The 21,941-nt window shown below is 36.0% G+C and overlaps 1 protein-coding gene across 1 annotated transcript in view; it reads right to left on the bottom strand.

Annotated features, from left to right (window-relative positions):
• ABCA13 (ATP binding cassette subfamily A member 13) overlaps positions 1-21,941 on the bottom strand; it is a 169,705-nt gene that overhangs the window by 113,676 nt on the left and 34,088 nt on the right. Inside the window, exons 13-22 of the mRNA XM_063177512.1 lie at positions 21,454-21,572; positions 20,064-20,236; positions 18,802-18,878; positions 18,457-18,578; positions 15,728-15,922; positions 13,767-13,931; positions 8,042-8,219; positions 5,704-5,843; positions 2,608-2,721; positions 1,906-1,996 (exon numbers count right to left, since the gene is read on the bottom strand). Of these exons, the coding sequence (XP_063033582.1) occupies positions 1,906-1,996; positions 2,608-2,721; positions 5,704-5,843; positions 8,042-8,219; positions 13,767-13,931; positions 15,728-15,922; positions 18,457-18,578; positions 18,802-18,878; positions 20,064-20,236; positions 21,454-21,572 (1,374 nt within the window). The remainder of the gene's footprint in view (positions 1-1,905; positions 1,997-2,607; positions 2,722-5,703; positions 5,844-8,041; positions 8,220-13,766; positions 13,932-15,727; positions 15,923-18,456; positions 18,579-18,801; positions 18,879-20,063; positions 20,237-21,453; positions 21,573-21,941) is intronic.

Here is a 21,941-nt window from a genome sequence, read left to right as displayed (position 1 = left end):
TCTTAAGAGACTTGTTTTTTCCTCCATCCTATCTTTCCAACATTCTGATTGTGTGAGCTTGGTTTTTAGCTGTGTTATGATCCATCTTCGCCTCAAATGGTGAGCAGTGCCCAACCCAGACTAGCCGGCCATTCACTGCTCAAGAAAATCATCTGAAGACAAAGCAGATTTGAATTTGAGTTCCTTGCCTAAGCAGGACACAGAGCCCAGATTCTTTCCAGTCTGAATTCCGGATGCCATTTGCCATTTTTCTTACTGAAAGAGTGCACAGGAAGTCCCAATCTTCAAAGAAAGCCTTCAAACTAATGCCAATTTCTACTAAATCTCACCAGCTGTCTGCTAAAGAAAAGCCACACCAGCTCACACCAACTACGACTGCACCAGCTCAGGGCAGTAGTACAAGTTAAGACTGAGAGCACACTTCATTTACAAGCTCTCAGGAGCCTCCATGGGTTTTGTCCATCCCCTGCCTAGAGGCAGATTCTGAAAAACAATAAAATTGTATTTCAGGTGCATGTATTTATTTTAGCTGTAGGCTTAACTCTTTGACTGTAAAGCAGAATTAATGACTTACATTTCTGTAAAGTCAATTTTTTCAAAGCAACGAGGGTCACGAAGTTCCTCTGTGGGGGTGCCTGAGAGTTCATCACTGCCCTCCTCCAGAAAGTGACTGGAACAGATTTCTGTTTGGCTCATAAATGATCCTAACAGGCACTGACCTGAAACCACACAGATCTGTCCTTTCTACCTCAATCCTGCTCTGGGAAGTACTCTGCTCCCTTTGTCTATGATGTCATACTGTCTGTTATTGCATTTTACCCCACTTTCGTCTCTTTCTGATTCTCAAAATCATGAACTTTTCTCAAGTGACACTGGAATCTTCTTCAGTACAGAGTTTTCCACCTGGAACATGCTGGCGAGCATTTTAATGATCGTGCACCTACCTTGCTAAAACCTGGATATACTGAATTTTTTTCAGTTATCAAATTCTTATAAAATCATTAAGTAACATAAATTTACAGCATAATCCTTTCTCTTCTCCTACTTAAATCCTCAAATACCCCAAATTAGTAAAAATAATAATTCCCCTTTTCCTCCATTTGGAACCATCTCCCTTGGGCTGTCTATCTAACCCTGGAGAGGGTCTCTGTTTGCCTGCCAGGGGTCACTACCAACGCAGAAAGGGAGCAGCCAGGGATGGCTGTGCCCAGGGGGAGACTGCCGGGCAGATCAGTGAATCAGGGCCACTCCTTTCCCACTAGAGCTGCACAGAGCTGGCACGGGGCCTGGTCCTGCTCCAGGCTGCAGCTCCCACCATTTCACAGCTGATTGTGGACCTGGGCCCGCACTGCTTCCCACGGGATGGTGTCCTGCCCTCAGCATCATTCCCATCCCCAGGGCTGGGACTGACCCAGGCTGCTTCCTACTGACAGTGCAGCTCCCTGGTTATAACCCTCTCTCAGGCTTTTCTGAGGCTCAAGGACACCCCACAAAACTGATTCTGAATAAACAGAAAACAAATACAGATTGTTTTTGATCAAACACACTGCATCCAATCTCATTTTCTATTTATTTCTTTCAAAATTTACTACAAAAATATACTTCTACCTAATGGAACTGTGGCTACTGTGGCCTTTTAAGTATGCATGATATGCTTGAGACTCTCCCATGGCGCTTTCCCACTTCTGACTTGTTACCAATATTGTTTCAATATTTGAAATTCAAATTATCCAGTCATGCAAAAGAAAACAGACAATTACATTTGAGACTAACTCAAGAAGGTAAAGTCTCTTATTACTTTACTCAAGTATCACTGATGTAAGTAAAATATTCAATTTCAACTAAATGTAGTTCTAAGTTGAAGTCTAACAAGGCTAACCATTAATTGTACTTTCAGATACGCACCATATGCTTTCATTTTTTTGAGGAGTTTTTCCATGTTGATATCCAAATTACTTTCTATGAAATGCTTTACAAAATTGTTTTGCAGTGCTTCCTGAAATGAAAAGTGATAGATGTTACCTCAGGCTTATCTTCTCTAAGAAAATACAAAATACACATTTGTATTAATGCTCAATTCCATTACCAAGATCTCCTGCATGACACTGCAGAAGTCATTTAGCTTGTCCATGTCTTTCCCTCTTAACAGTTTAACATCACGCATTTTAAATAAATGGCAGGGAGGCAGGGAAGAGATTTAGGAGAGGTGACAGAGGAAGGCACAGATATGTACAATGGAAAAACCTCAGTAAGAAGAATGTTTTTCTTTTATAATCCATATTTCCCTCATAATTTTTTTCAGCAGTTTCACATCTCTTTCTGGCAAACATAAGCAATGAACAAACAAGTACCAACACCATTTTATTTCCCCTGTTTTTCATTGATACTGGAGCAATACTGGAGATAGTGAGGCAACATTGTTTTTAAGTATTTTCATATCAGAAGTTTCTCAGCATCAGTTTCTAGGTTCATAACATAAAGCAAATCTGCCTCTTTTTCAGCTCTTTTAAAATCTGAATCACATATATGGGTGATTTTGCATGTATAGAAATACAGATCAAAGTGCAAAAAGTTGGAAAATTGAAAGACCTCCCACAGTTCACAAACCTGCAGTAGTGAGACTGTGAGGACATTTCCACTGGTTTTGAAAACCTCAGACATTCTAAGCCATGTCTCAGAATAACTCTTCAAGCTTTCCACAAAACCAAAAGTGAAATTAGCCTAGGGAAAAAAAAAAAAAATAAAGGGAAACAAATGAAGTGAAAGATGTGCACAGTAAATTCTAAGAAACAGAAAAAAGTGGCATGCTTTAGATCTTGTGCAACTCCTTTCCATTCCACTTTGATAGTCAGCAGTAAGAATATCCATGTTTTATTTTTTTTACCTAAGAAATTAAGCATATTTTTTTCTATACCAAGCAAATGAAAGTTTTCCTGTGCTCTGTATGTTTCAACAAAGACTTCTCTATTTTATAATGTCGCTTTCATAGAGAGTATCGTGGGGGTGCTTGAGAAAGACAGAAAAAATAAATAAAGTTGGGACATATTCAAAAGAAAACCTCTCAGTTTTGGGTCTTTTATTCAAACTAGTTTGACTGAGTACATAATAAAACTGAAATTTGGAAGCACAGTTTGGACAATAAAAAAAACTGATCAATCAATCTCTTTCAAAATACTCTCACAGGGAAAGACTTGAGTAAAACAAAATATTTTCTATCCCAGTCAAACACAGGGTACAATTTCTCTCTTAGTAAACAACCAGCAATTTTTTTCCAGCCTGTTTTAAACAGATCATAAGTATACTCAAGACTAGAAAATATTGCAGTATCTTTTTGTTTAAATTGGTGTTATCAGTCACAGAAGTGCATTTAAGAACAATCCAGCATAGTTGTTATGATAAAAGTTGTGACATTTTCCAGCAAAGAGTGTCTGCAGTGAGTTGTAAACTCCAATTTGGGACCACGCTTTTTGCAATAATTCCTGTTGAAAGTATACAATTTCTACCATAGTATCTTAAGTATACCTTTTTCAAAATCTCACTCTTAGCACAACATGAGAAAACAATTTCTGGTGGCTCTTTCTTCCTCTTTGCAACACAGAACACTCTAAAGAGACCTTGCACATAATTTTGTTTATCTGAAAAATATTATGCATTCAACTTCTATGAGAATCCCTATTCCACTTTAAAGTGTGATCATTCATAATGATTAAGGACAAAGTGATCCTAAATGTTAAACCAAATCCTGCTGTCAAGTAGACTGAATAAGTTCTTCTGATCAGAAGTAACACAGAAACCTCAGGAATGAAATCCCCAGACCAGGCACAATGGTGACAAGATCAAGGAGACCAGGAAGGCTACAAGGGTGGCAAACAGGCAGTCTGGGAGATGGCTTTCTCCCCAGGATAGAGCAATTAGTTTTAACACCAGAACACAAGGAGATCAAACTTTCAGACACCACTAGAAACTAGTATACCAAGCAGCTTGTAAGGTCTGGACTTAGTATCAGTAGAGCTTAATCCTTCTTAACTTGAGTCTGTATTGCACAAAGGAGTATTATATTTATTATTATTATTATTTTTATTATTATTATTTCACTTAAAAGTAGTTTCGCTTTTTCATTCATTCATTGATTAATGTAGGCATTTGGCAAGTTCTTGTGTCAGAAGGCTTCCCCACACAGAACACTTTAGATAATTTCTTATCGAAGCAGCAGTAAAAAATAAAGTCCTACAACTTAACAAAGTGAACAATAAGCAGTTTCCAGGAAAAGATAATGTCCAGCCAAGAATTTCAAAAGTACTCAAGGATTAAATAGCTGAACTACTCACTGTAGTGTAACCTCCTGATTAAAATTCCCTTGTTATGAGGGAAGTGGAAAATAACAAATGCAAAGTTATAAATAAAGATGCTACTAATGCAGACCAATAATTCTGAAATCTAAGAAAGTTTTAAGAGTGGAGGTTTAGCATGTTAATTGGCAAAATAATGTGGAAATATTTTAAGTGGTATATTCTAAATGTCGTTGTAACATAGAATATAAGTTCAAAAACATAAGTAATATTTATCATTTTTTACAACTCATTTTTTACAAAATTTCCATCTAGAAACATCAAGAACAGCTTTATTTTTAACTGACTAGAAATTTTAAATTAATTACACTGTGCTACAGAGCGATAACTGATATTCCCTAAATTAAGTTATTTAACTGCAAAGCATGACATTACTCAATCCTTTTTTCCAATTCAGAGCAGAAACTATAAAGCTACATAGTATCTGCTATCTACAGTGGGGGTTTTGGCTTAGTTTTTTGCTATATTTTTAAAATGCAATTTATAATACCACAAAGTTTTCAATTTAAAGAGAATATAGTTACCACCACATTTAAAGTTATTATCGTCCTTTTGTGTGCCACTTACAAGCAGCAATTTCTTTTTTCCAAATTTCCATTCTTACAATAACTAATATTGCAGGTTAAAAGTCATGTACTTAGAAGATGAATGCAAAATTTGCAGAGAAGCCTAAAACAAGTCATAAACCCTTCTCTTACAGAAGTGCCTCTAAGCTAGGCATGAAGAAACATGTCATTGTCAACAACCCCACTCAAGAAAGCAAATCAACCACAGCAGAACTGCAGAGATAGTACAACTCTTGAATACCATCCGCACTTACAGCACCTCAGTTATGACTGGTCACTCAGCTACTGGTGTTAGAAACAATCAATGAGGATGAACTACTGATTACTTAAGATTTTTTCTTTTTAATTCAGCTCAATGACTCCCTAAGAACAGGGTTTTACTTTTCCCTGGGGCCATCCCTTCCCACAGGTCTTTATGCAGCCCCATTACAGTTCCCATGATAAGAAAATGTTAAAGGCAAAAGCTTCCCTAGAATATGTGCACCCTACACCTCGATTCAGCATGCTAACCTGTTCTTTTTAATCTTTCTATACGTGCTTTAAAGGACTTTGAGCAAAAGTCTGCTTTTCACACTGAGTTTGAACCACTGTAACAAGTAGGATAAAAGTTAAGAGAAGCATTAAGTTTAAAGTTGGAAACAGGTAAGGGCTCAGGGGGCAGGTTGGATCTATTTTTCTGAAAGGCAATTATCCAATTGCTTCTGCCTACCCTGAAAGAAGTGGACCTTTAAAACGAATTGCAAAGACAAAATCAATACACAGAAATAGTGACATTTTTTGATACTCACCTTCTCCATCACCAGGTCAATCATGCTGATGTTTGAATTGTACAGTATCTTCCCATGTAATAAAGGTTTCAGGAAAGTCCATAGCAAAGCTCCATTAGGAGCCTGCAAAATCTCTTGATAAAGCTTCAAGCAAAAAGGACCTGCAAAAACAAAGACAGATTCACATGTAAGATTGACATTTTTTTATTCAAATAAAAGGTTGAGTCTTATTTCAGAGTCTACCACAGCACCATGCCAAAAACTGTTATGAGTGTTTTGGTAACAGCACCATGCAACTGCCGCTAAGTAATCATTAGAGGTTCCTATAGAAATTGTTGAAACAAAGTCTATGATAGTGTTCAGGATGCAGAACTCTAAACACTGAATAGGAAAAAAATTAGAATCTAAAGAGTTCCTCACATTTCTGAAAAGCAGCCTGTGAATCCATCTGTCCTAAGTGTTACATTAGTGCATTTTAGAGCAGAAGGGCATATGCAAAACCTCTGCCCACACAAGTGAATTCAGAGGGAAAAGTCACCTTGAAAGAGAAAAAAAAATTCCTTCCACACCCTCCATTGCTCTGCAGCTTTAGATTCCTACATAAGAAAGAAGTAGGAATATACAAAACCCTACAGAAATACAGACTTTCATTTTTGTACAATCTTACAAGAACCTGTCAAAAAGACAGGTAAAAAATTATCATGGCACTCAACTTCTTGATTTGAAAAATCTAATCAATTTTCTTTTCCATTCCTTAATAAAAAAATCATATTCCTACATCACATGGGGCTACTAATGCATTAGGGTGTATATCCTTCAGAACTAGGATCTAAGGAATAGTTTCCATATATCCCACTGCATTTGTACTCACATAAAGGCAATGAGTTCCTATAAGAAACATTTAGATTTTTATGCCCAACTCATATGTTTGGGGGTTTTATTATTTATTATAAGTGTTTTCAAAATATCCTGTTTCTAGTGTTCTGAAGAAATATTAAATAATATCAATTAACACCTCAAAAAAGACAAATCTTCCTACATGATGGAAAACTAGGCCAAAACCATTTAAACTCCTGACAAAATTTAAAGAAAGAAGTGTCAGAAATGTTTCATCGAGAAACAGTTCTTTGCCCAAATTTTTACTTTCTTGAATGAAACAACCATTAGTAAACATGATCCTTGCCAAACAATAGCAAAGAATTAAGAGCCTAGAAGTTAGCCAGACATAAATGTCAATAGACTAAGGACACAGAAGACTTGCTAACCTGGGTTTGCTGTGATCTTCAGAAAGTCATCAGGAAGTATTTGGCATGTGCAAAATACATATAAGTTAATCAGTGTGAAGCAGTACGAAACAAGTTTCTGTGGCTTTAATTTTTGTTTTTAATTTTCATTTTCCATTGCTCCATTTACAAATTAGTGAAATATGGGCCACAGTATTAATTCACTTATGGAAAAGCTGGAACTAACTGATGCCTTAAATATGGCAGAGCCCCATGGTAAAAAGCATAGAAGAGTTGTGACAACTGGAAAAAAAATCAAAAAAACAGTGCTTCTGGCCTAAACAGCTTTTGAAGAGACCAAGTTCCAAACAATCTGTCTAATCCAGCTGACTTCATTCTTCCAACAGGAAAGAAAAGCAGAGCTGCCTGCTTACCACAACATGCCACACATGCAAGTGAAAAGGCCAAAGCAGAGCTCTGGCTCCCTCCCAAGGGTCCCAGCCAAGCCAGGAGCAATTTCTGCCTGAAGAAACCAATAGATGACAGAGGCTTCCCTAGTGACACTCTATCACTGTATTCTTCTCTTGCACAGGGCCACCCAAGGCACTAACAAGGTTATTAACAATATTAAAATTAATCAGGGTAAGTCAAACCTGTATTGAAGAAAGGGAGCAAAGGTGGAACTATATGAGAGCTAAGGGATTTTTCTGAGCATTTGACAAACAGAATAGGAATATCAACCATTTAAAGACTCATTCTATCCAGAAGGTTTGTATATTTTACTGCTCAATTATACCACAGCTTTGTGTTCACCGAAGAAAGGTAAGCAGCAATAAATTCTCAATCCTGTATCTGAAAGATATGTTTTTAATACCAAGTGCTTTAAAAATGTTAACAAAAATGTTTCAAAGACAGGAATGCTCTTACTTACTATTTGCAAAGATAGAAAAAAAAGAATCTCTTCTGTCTCACTCATAATTATCTCATAGCCACTTAACTTTTATTGATCAACACTTTGTGCTCAAGATGACAGCGTCAACTGAGATATCAGTGAGCATATATACATTTCCATTTAAGTGGAAAAAACTACTCTTAACTCTGAATTCATACTGCTACTTGTCAGATTTTTTTCTTACTTGAGTCTTCAGGAATGCCATATTTTGCCATATTTTCCTCCAGAAGTCCCATGATTCTGGGCATGTCTATGAACAGGTTTGCATTGCTGAAAAATGAAGATTCTTCTTTACATACTGCCTTAATTACAGAATCCAGGGATCCAACAGCTGAACTTCTGAACTGCCCACCCTGCAAAAACTAGAACAAATGAACAAAAAACACAGATGAATCAAAGTTGCTTTAAGTAGCTTCAAGGAGTAGCCTTGGTGTTCTGTCAATATTGACGTCTAAGGAGATTGACAAAATTAGACTGTTGAAAGAGCCTGTTAGGATGAGGTCCTGCTGTGTTCATTTCTATTCTTCTGATCACCATTATTGTGGGGAAAGGTAATGTAGTTTTAATTGTCAGGATACTCAATGAAAGACAGCAGCATAATGTACCACACTGAAACTAGAAAAACACTGTGTAGCAGTTAGGCAGAAAAGGACTGAAAACATCAAGACAACTAGACGATAGATACCCTGATTCCAATGCCAATTTTCACAAAATGTGCTCCTCTGGTAGATTATTCCTGTGTCACAAAGGCAGCAGAAACAACCAAAGACATTTTGCTATGAACATTTACAGTGAAGACAGTTGCTAATAAGAAAAAAAAATATTCAGATGCCCTAAAAGTCTATTTTTCAAGTACATCTTTTAACTTGTTAGATGTGCTTACAGTTTTTGCACATCTTGAGTCATACCAGCATTTATTATTGCCATTTGTTCATGACTAGCATACATCTAATGAGGAGACAGAGCAATTTGACTGCTTTTATGGCTTAAGCACCATCATTCACCACATTCAAAAAGGAAGAAGAACAACAATAGTCTCATCCTCTGTGCAGCTCCACTTTTCAAATAATGGGCTTGGATTGTAAGTGATATCTCATGGAAGTCTGTACAGGTGCACAGCTCTAAGAGGACACAACTGCAAGGCATCTTGCTGCTGTGGTGCAAATGAAGAATGCACTGGCTCGCCTCGTACTCATTACCGCAGCAGATGCTTGTGAAGAAAGGCATAACTACACTATCAGACATCATTTGAAGACTCCACAACTGGCAAGTAGAAAAACCACTGTGATATATCAAACACAGACATTCGGCACAAGAAAAAATTAGCATTCTATTGCTGGAATTTTTTTAAACAGAAGAGTCAATTTTCAAAGTAATACAGCACTTTACATAAAGACATAATCACAGACAGTTTGGAAATTGCGCTATTAGAAACAGTTTATCCTGATCAATGCATTTATTGAAGTGCCAGGTGCTTCTTTAGTAATCCTGGAGGAATATTAGTAAGTGTCTTTTAAAGCTCAGTGTTAGCTGCTCCCAAAATCTTACTTTTAGCGTACAGTTTCAGCACAGAGAAAAGTAAATAAGTAATACCCATATTTCATAATAAAATCGTCCACAGCCCTTGAATGAATCTTCTGGCATGGGCTTCACTGGAGAAGTAAACTTTATTTATGCACAATGCTGTATAAAATGGGTTATGAATCTTTATTAGTGACTATTTGCACTAGAGGGATAAATGAGGCCTATTTCAGTCAAAGAGCACAAACTTGCTAATTAATTCCAGTTCCAATCAAAATAATTTGAAATTGAAATAATGAATATTTATGCGGTAAGCTGCCACTAACAGGCTGAATCTACTTACTGTCTTTCAACTAAATATCCACCGACTCAATAAAATATGTTTCTTAAAATTTGGCTTTGATAAAGTATGAGGAATATATAGTATGGCTCTTACAAAAAAAAAAAAAAAAAGGGTTATCTTTGATCTAGTTTTAACTGTATAAAGCAGGGCTGTAATCAAGACTGATAAATCCAAACAACCAGCCTCTCCTACAAACTAATCAGTTAAGCAAGCCACAGTAGCAAAGTCATGGAAGAGGAAAGCTGGTATGGAAGATTAAAAGGTTATCTGGAACTGGATTTTCAAATAGAGGCAAAAGCTTCATAGCATATGAGCTGCTGACCTAACAGAACAGCTGTATGCCAAAAAAATGTTATGAATAAAACCAAATTCACATGGAATAGAAATACCAGTTATTCATAAAAAGAGACTTCAAAATCATACTGAGCTACACAGCTTTCAAAAAATAAATCTAAAATACATTCTGAATCATTACATTAGAGAGAAAGAAAGAGAGAGAAAAAATAATGCAATTTTCCTGGAAAACTGCAAGGACCTTAAAGATAATTCAAAATTTGATGAAACCATAGGGCTAAGGGCAATAAATTCAGACAAATAGATAATCCTAATTCTTGGGAAAAAACATAAACAGAACAAAGTCTTTTTCATCCTGAAATTGACATAATCAAGGGAATAATAGCAAAATTGCTGATTTGATTAAACAGTTTTCAGAAACCTATCAAATTTAGATGGCACTATTTGAAAAGTAGAAAAATCATGCATACTCAGGAATGAGAAGTATAATGATCCAGGAAATAATATCTGGTTCTGATGTTTATTAGAGCAAGATATACAGTGATATTTAAGGGGAGAACATTAAAGACAAAAAATATTTGAGAGGTAAAATTTAATGCATTCTCAAGTTATCATGCCTGACCAACACAACATATTTACGTGGGAGGGCAATTCGTTTCTCAACAAAATGTTAAAAGTTGACTCAAGTTTAGGTGAACTCTAGCGAACAATTAATGTTCATGCTCCAGAAAGTATTAATCATCAATTAATCCAACTGCTGGATAATAGTGGTGAAAAAAATGGCATTCATATTGCAGGGAGCCTGTTAACAGGAAAGAAAGCACAGGATTACAAAGAAGTTATTAGTGTTTTTCCTATGAGCCCTGAAAGAAACAAATTGCCTAAATTTACCTATATTTAATATTGGAAGGCATTGCAGGAGAAAAGGAGATGAGAACTCAATGTGGCAAAAAACCAAATGCTTAATTCAAAGCAAGTTGAATAGAAAGATAACCACTGCAAAATCTTATTTATCAACTGAAATCATAAGAAGTTGCTATAAAATGGAGGTCACCTCAGTATATCACTCATCCTTAATCATCTAAGAGACAAAACTGTGTGCAGCTTATGAGAAAGTTGAATGCAAGTTTAGAAAAGTCATTTCAGTAGGTATAGACAAGAATGAGCAGGCTATAAGAGTCATCAGTTGTAATACCCCTCATACAATGCACACATTTCTTCTTCCAGACATTCAGGATTACCCTTAAACCAGCATGAAAAACAATGCTAGGCTGTCTTAGGCAACTGAGAGCCTGATAGAAAAAGCTAAAGCAAAAACCAAATGCTAAAATAGGTCACTTGAACCTATCAAAACAGAAAAGGACTGCAAATGGCCTTCCATGCATATATGGGCGAGCCAGAGAAGTTAAAAATGCCCCAGAACATTTTTGATACAAGAATAAACATAGTAGCCACAAATAAACCTAAGGCAGAATTTTGTTCATTTAAAATCCCAACAGGTTGTTCCACAATGATACGTTCAACATAGAATTTGTTCAAGTTAGTGGAAGGATTACAGAGTGAGGCCACCTCTCACAATTAACAGCATTTAGCAACTCAGGAAGTGCCCTGCAGCTTATCTGCTGATGAGTGACAAGCATCCAAAAAATTAGGTATGAAAATATAAGTGAATGATTTCAAACAGCAAAACACAAGCACAAATCATTATTGAAACCAGCAGTGATTTTCTTCAGGGAGTTATCCATTCACTCAGTGTTTTTAAAAGCAGAACCTGGCACCATATTCCAGTTAATATTGATAGGTTTTACACCATCTTTTATGAAAATACATGTACCTTTTCAATTCAACTTCACATTTTACAGATATATTAAAGTTATTTCCTCCTTTCCAGTTTTTCTTTCAGGCAGAAATCTATGCTGATTAGTATGGATAGTTGACAATTAATTTATTATCTTTTTCATTATAGAAGTATTTTTTAAATTAACCTCAATGGCTTTCTGACAAAGGTCCACATATTTTACACCAAAAATATTTACATTCTTTATCTGATAATCTTTCAATGTCACTGAACTACTTTGCTCTTGGTAATTATGAAAAACAACAATACATAAGGATGGGCTCTTTTGGAAATTGAAGAAAACATTTAAGGAGGGAAGTGTGTAAGCAATACACGAACTTCAGAGGAGCACTTACTCAATAGTACGGGTTTGGCCACTATAGAAAAGTAGCAAAAAATAATAATTAAAACTTACTGGAAAATATTAAAAAATCAATTTAAATAAAAAAAAGGGAAACTTTTACTAGTCTTCAAAATTACAAAAAAAAATTATGGAGACAGAAGAGCCCTTGAAATCAAAAATGTAACTTATTAATAAAAGAAATAGTCACTGATTATTTTAATCTTCCACAAATTATTAGGTGACCAATAAACCCCAGCAATTTCACAAGTAAAAGGCATTTAGCAAAACATTAGAAAATAAAGATTGTGTGAAAAAAAAGTGATCAAAAAAGGTTAGAAGTAAAAAAGAACAAAACTTCCAAGGTTAAATCTATGGTAAATTATGGGATAATAGGGGTGGCCATTGAGCAAAGCTTAAAACTGTGAGAAGATGGCCCTCTGCTGTTCCATTTGTTCTTTTGCAAACTTTTTTTGACCAGCACCTTTTGAGAGGCTCTTTTATCAAATAAGGAACTGTGGGATTTTAGTCCATAAGGAATATTTCATTTACTGGAAGGAAAGTCTGACACAAATGGAGCTAGTTTAAGGAAAGCAGAAAAAAAGGCAAATGTCTGGTGAAAGTCACCATTAATTGGAGCAGCCAAAGAGCTACCCCAAAAAGAGAGGCTCAAAACTGATAGATGCACCAGAACAGCATTTTTCAACATGTCTCTATCACACAAAACAGAAGATCTTGAAAAATGTATCACTAAGGAAAACAGTACTTAGGGCAGTGTTTACTCTGTACTCTAGCAATAAACCAGATTGCACCATCTATCACTGTGGGGTCTCTCAGAGGTTTGCAATTTTAAACCAGATTCAGTCCTCAGGTTTCCACAAAGGACAACAAACCCAAAAAGTAATGCCATGAGGGTCAGCAGGTCTTCCTATGGAATTGGAACCTGCTTAGAGATAGAAATCTTTCTGATTATTCATTTAACACTAGATCCACCACAGTGCTAGCTGTGTAGATGTGCGTTCAGCAATGGCCCTTAAAGGCAGAGACAAAAGAAATACCCTCACTCACACCTCATGCCACTTTTTTATATGTCAAGCAGAACTATCACACAAACCCCTTAGGGGACACGAACAGAAACACAAGGCAGATAGAACAACTGCATAGGCTGTCTTGAACTCATATTCTTTTAAAAAGCAAATTTTTTTATTGTAAAAATAATGGTCTGCTCTTAAAAAAACAAACAAAAACACACTATTAGCAGAAAACACCTGGCTAGCTATCTCCAAGTCACAGAGTGATAATGTTAGTCAGTTGACAAACACTGAGGTAACTTAGACTAGAATCTCATAAATTAACAAAAAAAGAGATGACAGAAACAACATAACACTAGTTTTAGAATTACCAGACTGCTTGCAAGAGACCAAATGAATCTTCCTAGGGTTTATGGACTCTTCTTAGAATTCCCTACTTTCTAGGAAATAACTTCTATTAGTGTGCCTCCTTACTAAGCACATATCCTTACCTAATCACTTCACAAGGGGAATTAATTTTGCATATTGAAATCCTCCACATACCTGCTGCAATGCAGAAATGTCAAGCACACCAATATTTTGAATTCCTTGGAGGAACACTGGAAGCTTTTCCATGACATGTTGGACTTTATTGAGAAGTGAACTGATGCTAGAAACCACATCCAGCAGCAGATTTAATACATTGCCTACCTCAGGTGGTATCTGGACCTTGGAGAAGAAGGAAAAAAAAAACACAACAGGAAATTCTAGTTAGAAAGAAATGTTAACCTTCCAATGAAGCATGCAAAATTATTCAGTCTTTTTCCAAAAATGATAATACAATGTTCCTACAAACCATGTTTAACAAAACTCCTTTTGATATAACTCCCCGGTTACTCTCAGATTAAGCTGAAGAGACATTGTCTGTAATTTACTGTTGGATCTGGCTTATGACAAAACAGAAATTAATATTCAGAAAACATGTTTACAACTGCCAAGTTGAAGAGAGCTTTCCAACCCAAATGCTAATGGGACCTGCAACATTCTATCCTTTTAGAATTCAGTGAAAATAGAAACTTTTCCTTTACCACTTTAAAAATGTTCAGTGCAATAATTTCATACTTTAAAAATAATTTGTAATTTAAATTAAATTTAGAAACCACTTTTATTGCTTAATATGACCCCTACAGTAACTAACTTTCCTGCCACACTCTTCCTGTCTTTGAATTTTTCATGCCGAAAATAATTGTGTGCATTTTATTACCTACTTGACCTAAGTTCAATTGGCTGTTTGCTATTTCCACCATGCAAATTTGTCATTATGGATTTTATCTCTGTTTCCTTTGCTTTTGGGGATTAGTTAGATGATATGATAATACAAATTGATTCATTGTTACCTGTCTATGCAAAATAATAAAACTAATATAATCTCATTATATAGTTTCAGCGCTCCCTCTGATTATTTGTTTTATCCACCTTTGTCTTCCTACTATAATGTCTGTGCTTGATTTTCTCCTCAGCCTTACATAGTTAAGAGAAAAAATTGAAAGACACCCATTAAAAAAAATCTTGTTTTGCTAAAAAGTAGTGAACTTCCATTATAATTTAGGATGAGCTGACAAAATTTTTTCTCTTTGCTAGAATTTGATTAGGTTTCTGTAGATCTCAGTAGAAACACTCATCAGAATAAGCGCTGGCTTATTTTATTCTAATTTTTTTCCCCTAGGTTTGCAGATAATTCAGGAAGTAAAGTCTTTTCTTTCCCCTCAGGCATCTTTACCTACAGTGGGAAATTGTCTTATTTTTAAAATTTTTTACCTAATCTGCTTAACTGAGCATGCAGCAGCCAGAATAAAACATGAAACATCCAGAATACAATCAGAGTCCTATGGCTTTAGAACAAGCCATTCTTCCTCACAATGTTATAAGGATATTTCAGCTATTCATGCTCACATTTTATGTTCTGTCAATCAATTACCCCCAAAAGAACTGAACTAAATGTCTTCTAACTATCCATTCAATAATTCTGCTCTTACAGATAAAACCATTATCTCACTGAATATCCACACTAGATTCCAGATTATCTATAGTTATACAGATAAGACAGTTTTGCGCTGCAGACATCCCCATCCACAGTGCTATGAATTCTTCCTAGAAAATAGTTTTGTCATTCTTGTGATGTGAGCACCTATGCTGGTTTTAGTTCAAATATTGTCAGATCAGTCTTCCAGTCTTACAAATAATGAAGTGACTAATTGCATGAACTGCAAACTCTGCTAAAGATTATTAAAAATATGTCTTTGACCTCCTGTGTTTTCTGCAAAGCTTTTGTAATTAACTCCTCAGTGATAATTTTCCTGAGGAAGCATCTATCAGATCCATTTTTCAACTGTTCTATTTGGGGAGCCAAACAAAGATAAAAGATGCCATATGTCTTCTGTTTGCTTTCAAGGAGAAAGAACATCTGAAGAAAAAAACACAATTATTACCTGTATGTTTCACATTACCTTCCAAAAAAAACTTACCTTGTAAATTATGTGACGGACATTCAAATTTTGTATAATCAACACAAACATGGTATACAAGTCCAGTGCCGGTAAAGAGCATAATTCTTCCACTACCAGGGAAGTTCTATTGTTTTCAGGGAGCTTTAGCAGCAGGCTAAGTAGTTCTTCATCACATCTTCCAGTTAAAGCTACCACAAAGGCACTGTAAAGAACCTATCACAATATATGTACATTAAAAATTTTTCTCTCTGAAATGCATCGCCTTTTTTATAGTCAATAAGGTGAAAATTTGTGTCACAGTAACATGATAATTTGCAGGCACCAACAGACCTGAAATAGTAAACCATACAACTTCATATCAGATTGCTATGTTCCTACTTTCTATTCCTTGTACACATAAAAAGATGAAGTATATTTGCTATAACGATTTGATTTCATTTTTCACAGGTCAATCATTCATTCCTGAGCATTCATACCATAAGCAGGCATATTTACAATGCTGAGTATACTCCTTCTAGCAGATATACACCTCTGCTGCAGAAACACCTGAAGATCAAAATCTAGGTGTGTGAATCACTAACATGAAACAATATGGTCCTTCCTTCTTACAAAGGACACACAAATTTAACACTTGGGTATGTCTATATGGCATAATGTCTGCTCTGAGTCAGCTCACATTTCTCAGTTAAACACTGCTTTAAAGTATTATTTAATAGCAGATAAAGGGACAAATGCCTCAGCAGACCCTGGGTGAGGCTATAATAAAGCATTCTTGGACAATGGTTTGAAGTGCTTGAAGCCCAGATATCTCAGGAGCTCTTAGCTACCCATTCTCAACAAGTCCAGAAGAACTGCAAGTTTTTTAGGAGCCTGTAGGAGCCACAGAACAGGAATCCATTGTACTGCTTAGGACAAAATCTGCCTCTAACACCTCCACTGAATGCATCTCTTGCTGCTAACAGCACCCAATCAGGACGAGGATCTTCAAGACAGTCAGGATATGCAGTTTAACTCTTTCATTCCTATGAACATTTTATTTTTCAACTTAATCATTAGACTTTTTAATTTTCAACCTGGAACAGAATTTTTCCTTTGTGATTCTACAAGGTTTTCTATGTATTTAAAGATTCACTTTTTTGTGGGTGCATTCAAGGAACAGAATGCCAACATAATTCTGTGGGCGGTGTAAGATGATACTGATTTGGACTTCTTGCTGGGGAGGAAATTTGACTGTGATGCAATTGGAAATTAATTTCAAATGTGCCTCACATGTATATCACCATTTCAGTGATATACAGTTTTAACACATTCTATGTTTTATCCCCTAGGTTAAGTTCTTCTAAATTTCCTTGCAGCATTCTGAGTACCAGAGCTAATCTAAACTCCTACAATCAGTAAATGAACACTTATAGTCTTCAGGTTACAGGTTTTAGGTGATTTCAAATAATTTCATCACTTGACAATGAGCATGGCCAGCACAAAACATTGTGGCAGAAATTATGGGTAAATACAATAAGCACAAAAAATTCCCTGGGTTACTCTTACTGTTCCAGAGGAAAGCACAGTAGTAGTACATAATCACAGAAATATAGGGCTAAAATGGGCCTATAGCTATCATTAGGTTATCAGACAGTGGCTTTATAGACAATAAACATAATAGGCATGCCTAAAATACAACTGTAGAAAGTACTTGTGCAGCTTTCATAATTAGTAAGAGACATGGGCCTTTAATGCTCCAGTTGGACTGGGGAGGATTTAAGCACTAAGCAAACAAAAAATTCTGCATCATTATCCAAATATGAGATGTGTGTATATATCTGAGCTCTACATAAGACTGGCAAAAAGTAATGATGGAAAGTAATTTGACAATTCAGCCAATTAGCATTATTATTCCAAAGGATCAAAGGTGCACTGAATCCCATTTAACTGAATTGCTTTCAGATGATTTCTCTCATTACCATTTAGTGGTATCACAATAACAAGCTAACGATAAAGGCAGTCACACTGCCACAGAAGCAGAAGAACAAATCATCTATAAGTAGTTATGATGGTCTGAAATGCCTTTTTAATGCTGCACTTTTCACAAACAGCGCTTGCGGCAAGCGGAGCATCACTGACACCCAGTGGCTGCTTGACTGAGCTGATCAATTTTCACCAAATGCATCCCCAGCTCTTCAACAGAAACTCACAGCAGAGAGAACCTGTTAGGCAGCTGGCATTTCTCATTATTTTGACTGATCACTGGGATCACAGGAAAAAGCAATAGTAACACACAGCCTTTCCCACAGAAAACTTACTCAAAAGTCAACACCTCAAAGTGAAAGTAAAGAAATACAGTAGTAAGATAATATAAAAACAGTGAGGAACAGACAAAGGAATTTAAAAAAATATACACATAAGACAACTCCATACCACAAGGAGCAGAGGTGGTAAGATACAAAATGATATCTCTAGAAACCCTCATCTTTTCTACAATACCAAGACAGCAAAGCTCCAATTCTGCATCAGCACAAGAGGGTAAAACATTGCTGAAAGTAATGAAGCAGTGGCATTTAGACCAGAGGAATAGCCCAACTGTAAATTGATCTCTTAACGCATCACAATATTACTTTAAAGTCCTAAAACTCCTAAAGTATTTTATGTGGAAATATAAGATTCCACACAAACAAAATGGCTTGTTTTGCTTCAGCTGGCACACCATGCTGTAGAATAACCCACTAATTTGACACCTCTTTTTGATCTTTTACCTCTGAATGAGAGACACTGGCTTCCAAAAGGGTATTGATAGTTTCTTCAGAAATATTGACAGAAGAACCAATATCCAGCCTCAGCCGAGTAATATTCTGCACAAAATCTTTGACTTTCACATCTGGAAGAGAAAGAAAATAGTACCAACAGCACCAAATTTATTAATTAGATTTCCTACAGATTGTATCCTTTCAATTCAATTCACTGTGCGTGACAAAATTGCCTTATGTCAACAGTAGTAGTGTAGTAATAAATAGTATCCCTTTGAAGTTGGAAAAACAAAGAAACAGTTATTGTCCTACAAAATTACACTTTTAGCAAAAGTGAAGAAAACTGGAACCCACCATTCACAAAATTAAAATTGTTGAGGAAAGCTGCCGCTGGGTTCTCCGACAATTGTAGCTCCAAATTTTCAGTCACCCTGGAATGATAGCCTTAATGTCACAAGGTATCAGAACCAAGTCATTGGCATTTTGATGTATAAAGACAAACACGAACAGTGAAACAGGACTAAAAGAGGCAATAGGGTCCCACTGTGCTCTTTGTGCACACACTGTGCACACAGTCAGCACCTCTTACAGACGCTCTCATGCAGTATTTACACGGTGCAGTGGCCATCATGTTTCATGCCTAAATGAGGCTGCATATGTAGAGACACACATGTGCAACTCATATATATACAATAGTAGAGATAGATTCCCATAATGACTAAGGGCCCTAGCAAACAGCAGCTTACAGAAAAGGGCAGGTCGAGCAATATCTCACTTCCATGTTTCTCAGTGAACACACAATTTTAAAACCTAGAGATACAAATCACTGCAGTTCAGGATGAAAAGAAATCTATCTAACTATACTTTAAATAATAAAGTGTATGCACACATTAAATATGGTTTTCTCTTCAAAACTGGATATGAGCCCATGGTGTTTAGGAACAGCCTCTAGGCTCAAGTTCTTTGGTATTATTACTGTAATTCACAGACACCATTCAAGCCTGTTTTGAAAACAATCCAGTGGTCAAACCAGTATAGCAACAATTATAACAATGTCTACCTCTAGCTGATTGCAAATTTGAAACACTCTGTAGTCACAGCTTTACTTAAAATCTAATGGCTTTCCCCATGCAAATAACAATCAGAAGTTGTTTGGACTTCAATCCCATCAGTTTACAATCACTGTACTGTGTTTCTAACTCTTTGAACTGATTTGCATGCTTAATATTTCACAAAAAGATAATCAGCTTTCGAGAAGAAAAGCCACATTAAAAGAGCTATAAATAAAAAAAATTTGGTATCAAAATTTTGACCCAACTTGAGTCAGAGGAAATTGAAAATTTTCTTTGTTGTGATCCAAAGCATTCAGCTGGTGGAGCAGCAAGATCTTCTGCAAGTTCTTTGCAAAAACATGGAAGGGTTTTTAGGAATATTCAGTTATTCTAAATTACTTAAATAATTTCTGTATTTTATCCACTGAATTTGAAGGTAAATGAATAAAGCTTAAAAAGACAGTATCGCTCCTGTAATCACTTAGTTTAGAACACAGACATATGCACAGAATAACGTCACTAACGATGAGAAACCATGGGGCACCAAAATGTGAAAGGCTTTACATTTGCAGTCGTCTCTGGACATTCCCCAACATTAGCTGGCATTCACAGCTGTCACTGCTGGTATTCTGCAAGGCTCCCACAAAGCTCTCCAAATCATTGGAAAGTTTTTGGTTTATATATGCCATACTCTCACAATCTCCCTTGTTGAAAGTGGTCAAGTATCTTCCAGCATCCTGCAGAACACAGTGATCACATGGTTAGTAAATTCATGAAATTGTGTAACAGCTAGAAGTGGCAGCTCTCAGCAACTAGATGATTTGTAGCTTCAAATGAGAATTTGGGTAAGATAATATTCTCATAGTCATTGTATGATTAACTGAAACTGGAATAAATGTTTTCAAGAAGCAAGGAATTTTCAAATATCTGAGTTTTGGAAACAATCAGATTGGGAATTTGAACTAGCCTGTCAAGGATAGTCATCCACTAATAGAAATGCCAGCCTTTTAAAATTTGTTTCAAAATTAAATGAGCTGTTCTTTTTCCTTTTTTAATTTTAGTCTGACCATTTTATCTTTTTCCAAAAAACTTGTTTTGAACATCTGTTTTGATTGAACAAACCAAAATATCTGAATCCTCATATCCAAAGTTTTTCATGTATTATGCTCTGCATAGTATGCACTTCTATGTTTTCTCATGAATATTTACAATGTTAATTTTGCAAAGCTTTTAATATTTACAGTAGTAGGTCATAGAAGGGTGGTGACTACACAATGCATTTGGCCTGCAAAAGTCTGCTTTGAGTGATGCTACTTGTCACTTGTTTAACACATTGATGTTCATATCACAAAAATGTCCAGGTAGACACAGCAGAAGAGCTATTTAATAAAGAGAAGACAGATTCTATACTAAAAAGCATGACTTTAGTATTTTTATCTGTGTACAGCACATTTGCCTGTGTACACACGTGTGCTCTCCAATGGCCTGCTTCCAGCTCTGGATGAGCCTCTATATGACAAATATTACTCTCACCTGCTAGCAATTTCATGTTAAAGAAAAACAGACTGAACCCAAGTGGTAATCATAACTGTTATTTTAGCCTTAATTATTCTGGCTAAGAAGTCTATTTGTTCTTACTTTAATTTCACAAATGTTCCTGTGAAGATTTTAAAGTATAAATGTACTATAACTCATTAAATTAGCAGAATGATGGAATGTAAAGAAATTAAAAATGGGCTGCTGTTTGACATTGATTGACAATCCAGGTATCCTAGTTATAGGATTTCAAATAATTTAAAGTCATAATTTCAGCTTGTAAAGCTCACCAATGGGGTTTGTATAGCCACTGTGGGGACTTGTCATTCAAACAGTAGGGAAAAAGGAAACTTCCATTAGTTTCTGAAGTTTAATGCATGCTGTAAAGTACACTTGTAAGTGAGGGAATCATTCAGACCTGATAGTGATCTTGAACCACAGCAATCCCTTCCAAGACAGCGAAGAGCAAGTGACTCATTAATCCGTCTTTACACTTTGTAATGGCACAGAAAATGCTGCTAAAGACAATGGGTTCTTCTGTAAGAGAAAATGTCCAGGTTTAATCAGATAAAAAACCAACTTGAAATCAAATTTAAAGCTGGCCAACAAGTAAGGGAGAGAAAATTTGTTAAAAGGAAGGAACATTTGATGTGCTAAGGCACAGAGAAATATTTCTAATTAAATGTATGTATCATTTCAGAGGACAAGAATGGCTAGTTTGATTCAATTTCAGTTACTCTTCTCCATTACATTTTTATGATCAGTAATGAGAGCATCCCTACCTGCTACAGAACCAGAGAAGACCATTTCCTTTTTGCTCTTCATGAGCAAGAGCTCATGACTGTGAGAAGCTGAGTATATTAACCACATCTACCTTTTCCCCGGGCAGGCTCCCCTGATGCTATT

Source organism: Melospiza melodia, chromosome 1 (genome assembly GCF_035770615.1).
Source record: "Melospiza melodia melodia isolate bMelMel2 chromosome 1, bMelMel2.pri, whole genome shotgun sequence".
In the NCBI taxonomy this organism is placed as follows: Eukaryota; Metazoa; Chordata; class Aves; order Passeriformes; family Passerellidae; genus Melospiza; species Melospiza melodia.
The sequence above is the reverse complement of the archived record's forward strand: the minus strand, read 5'-3'. Positions and strand labels throughout refer to the sequence as shown.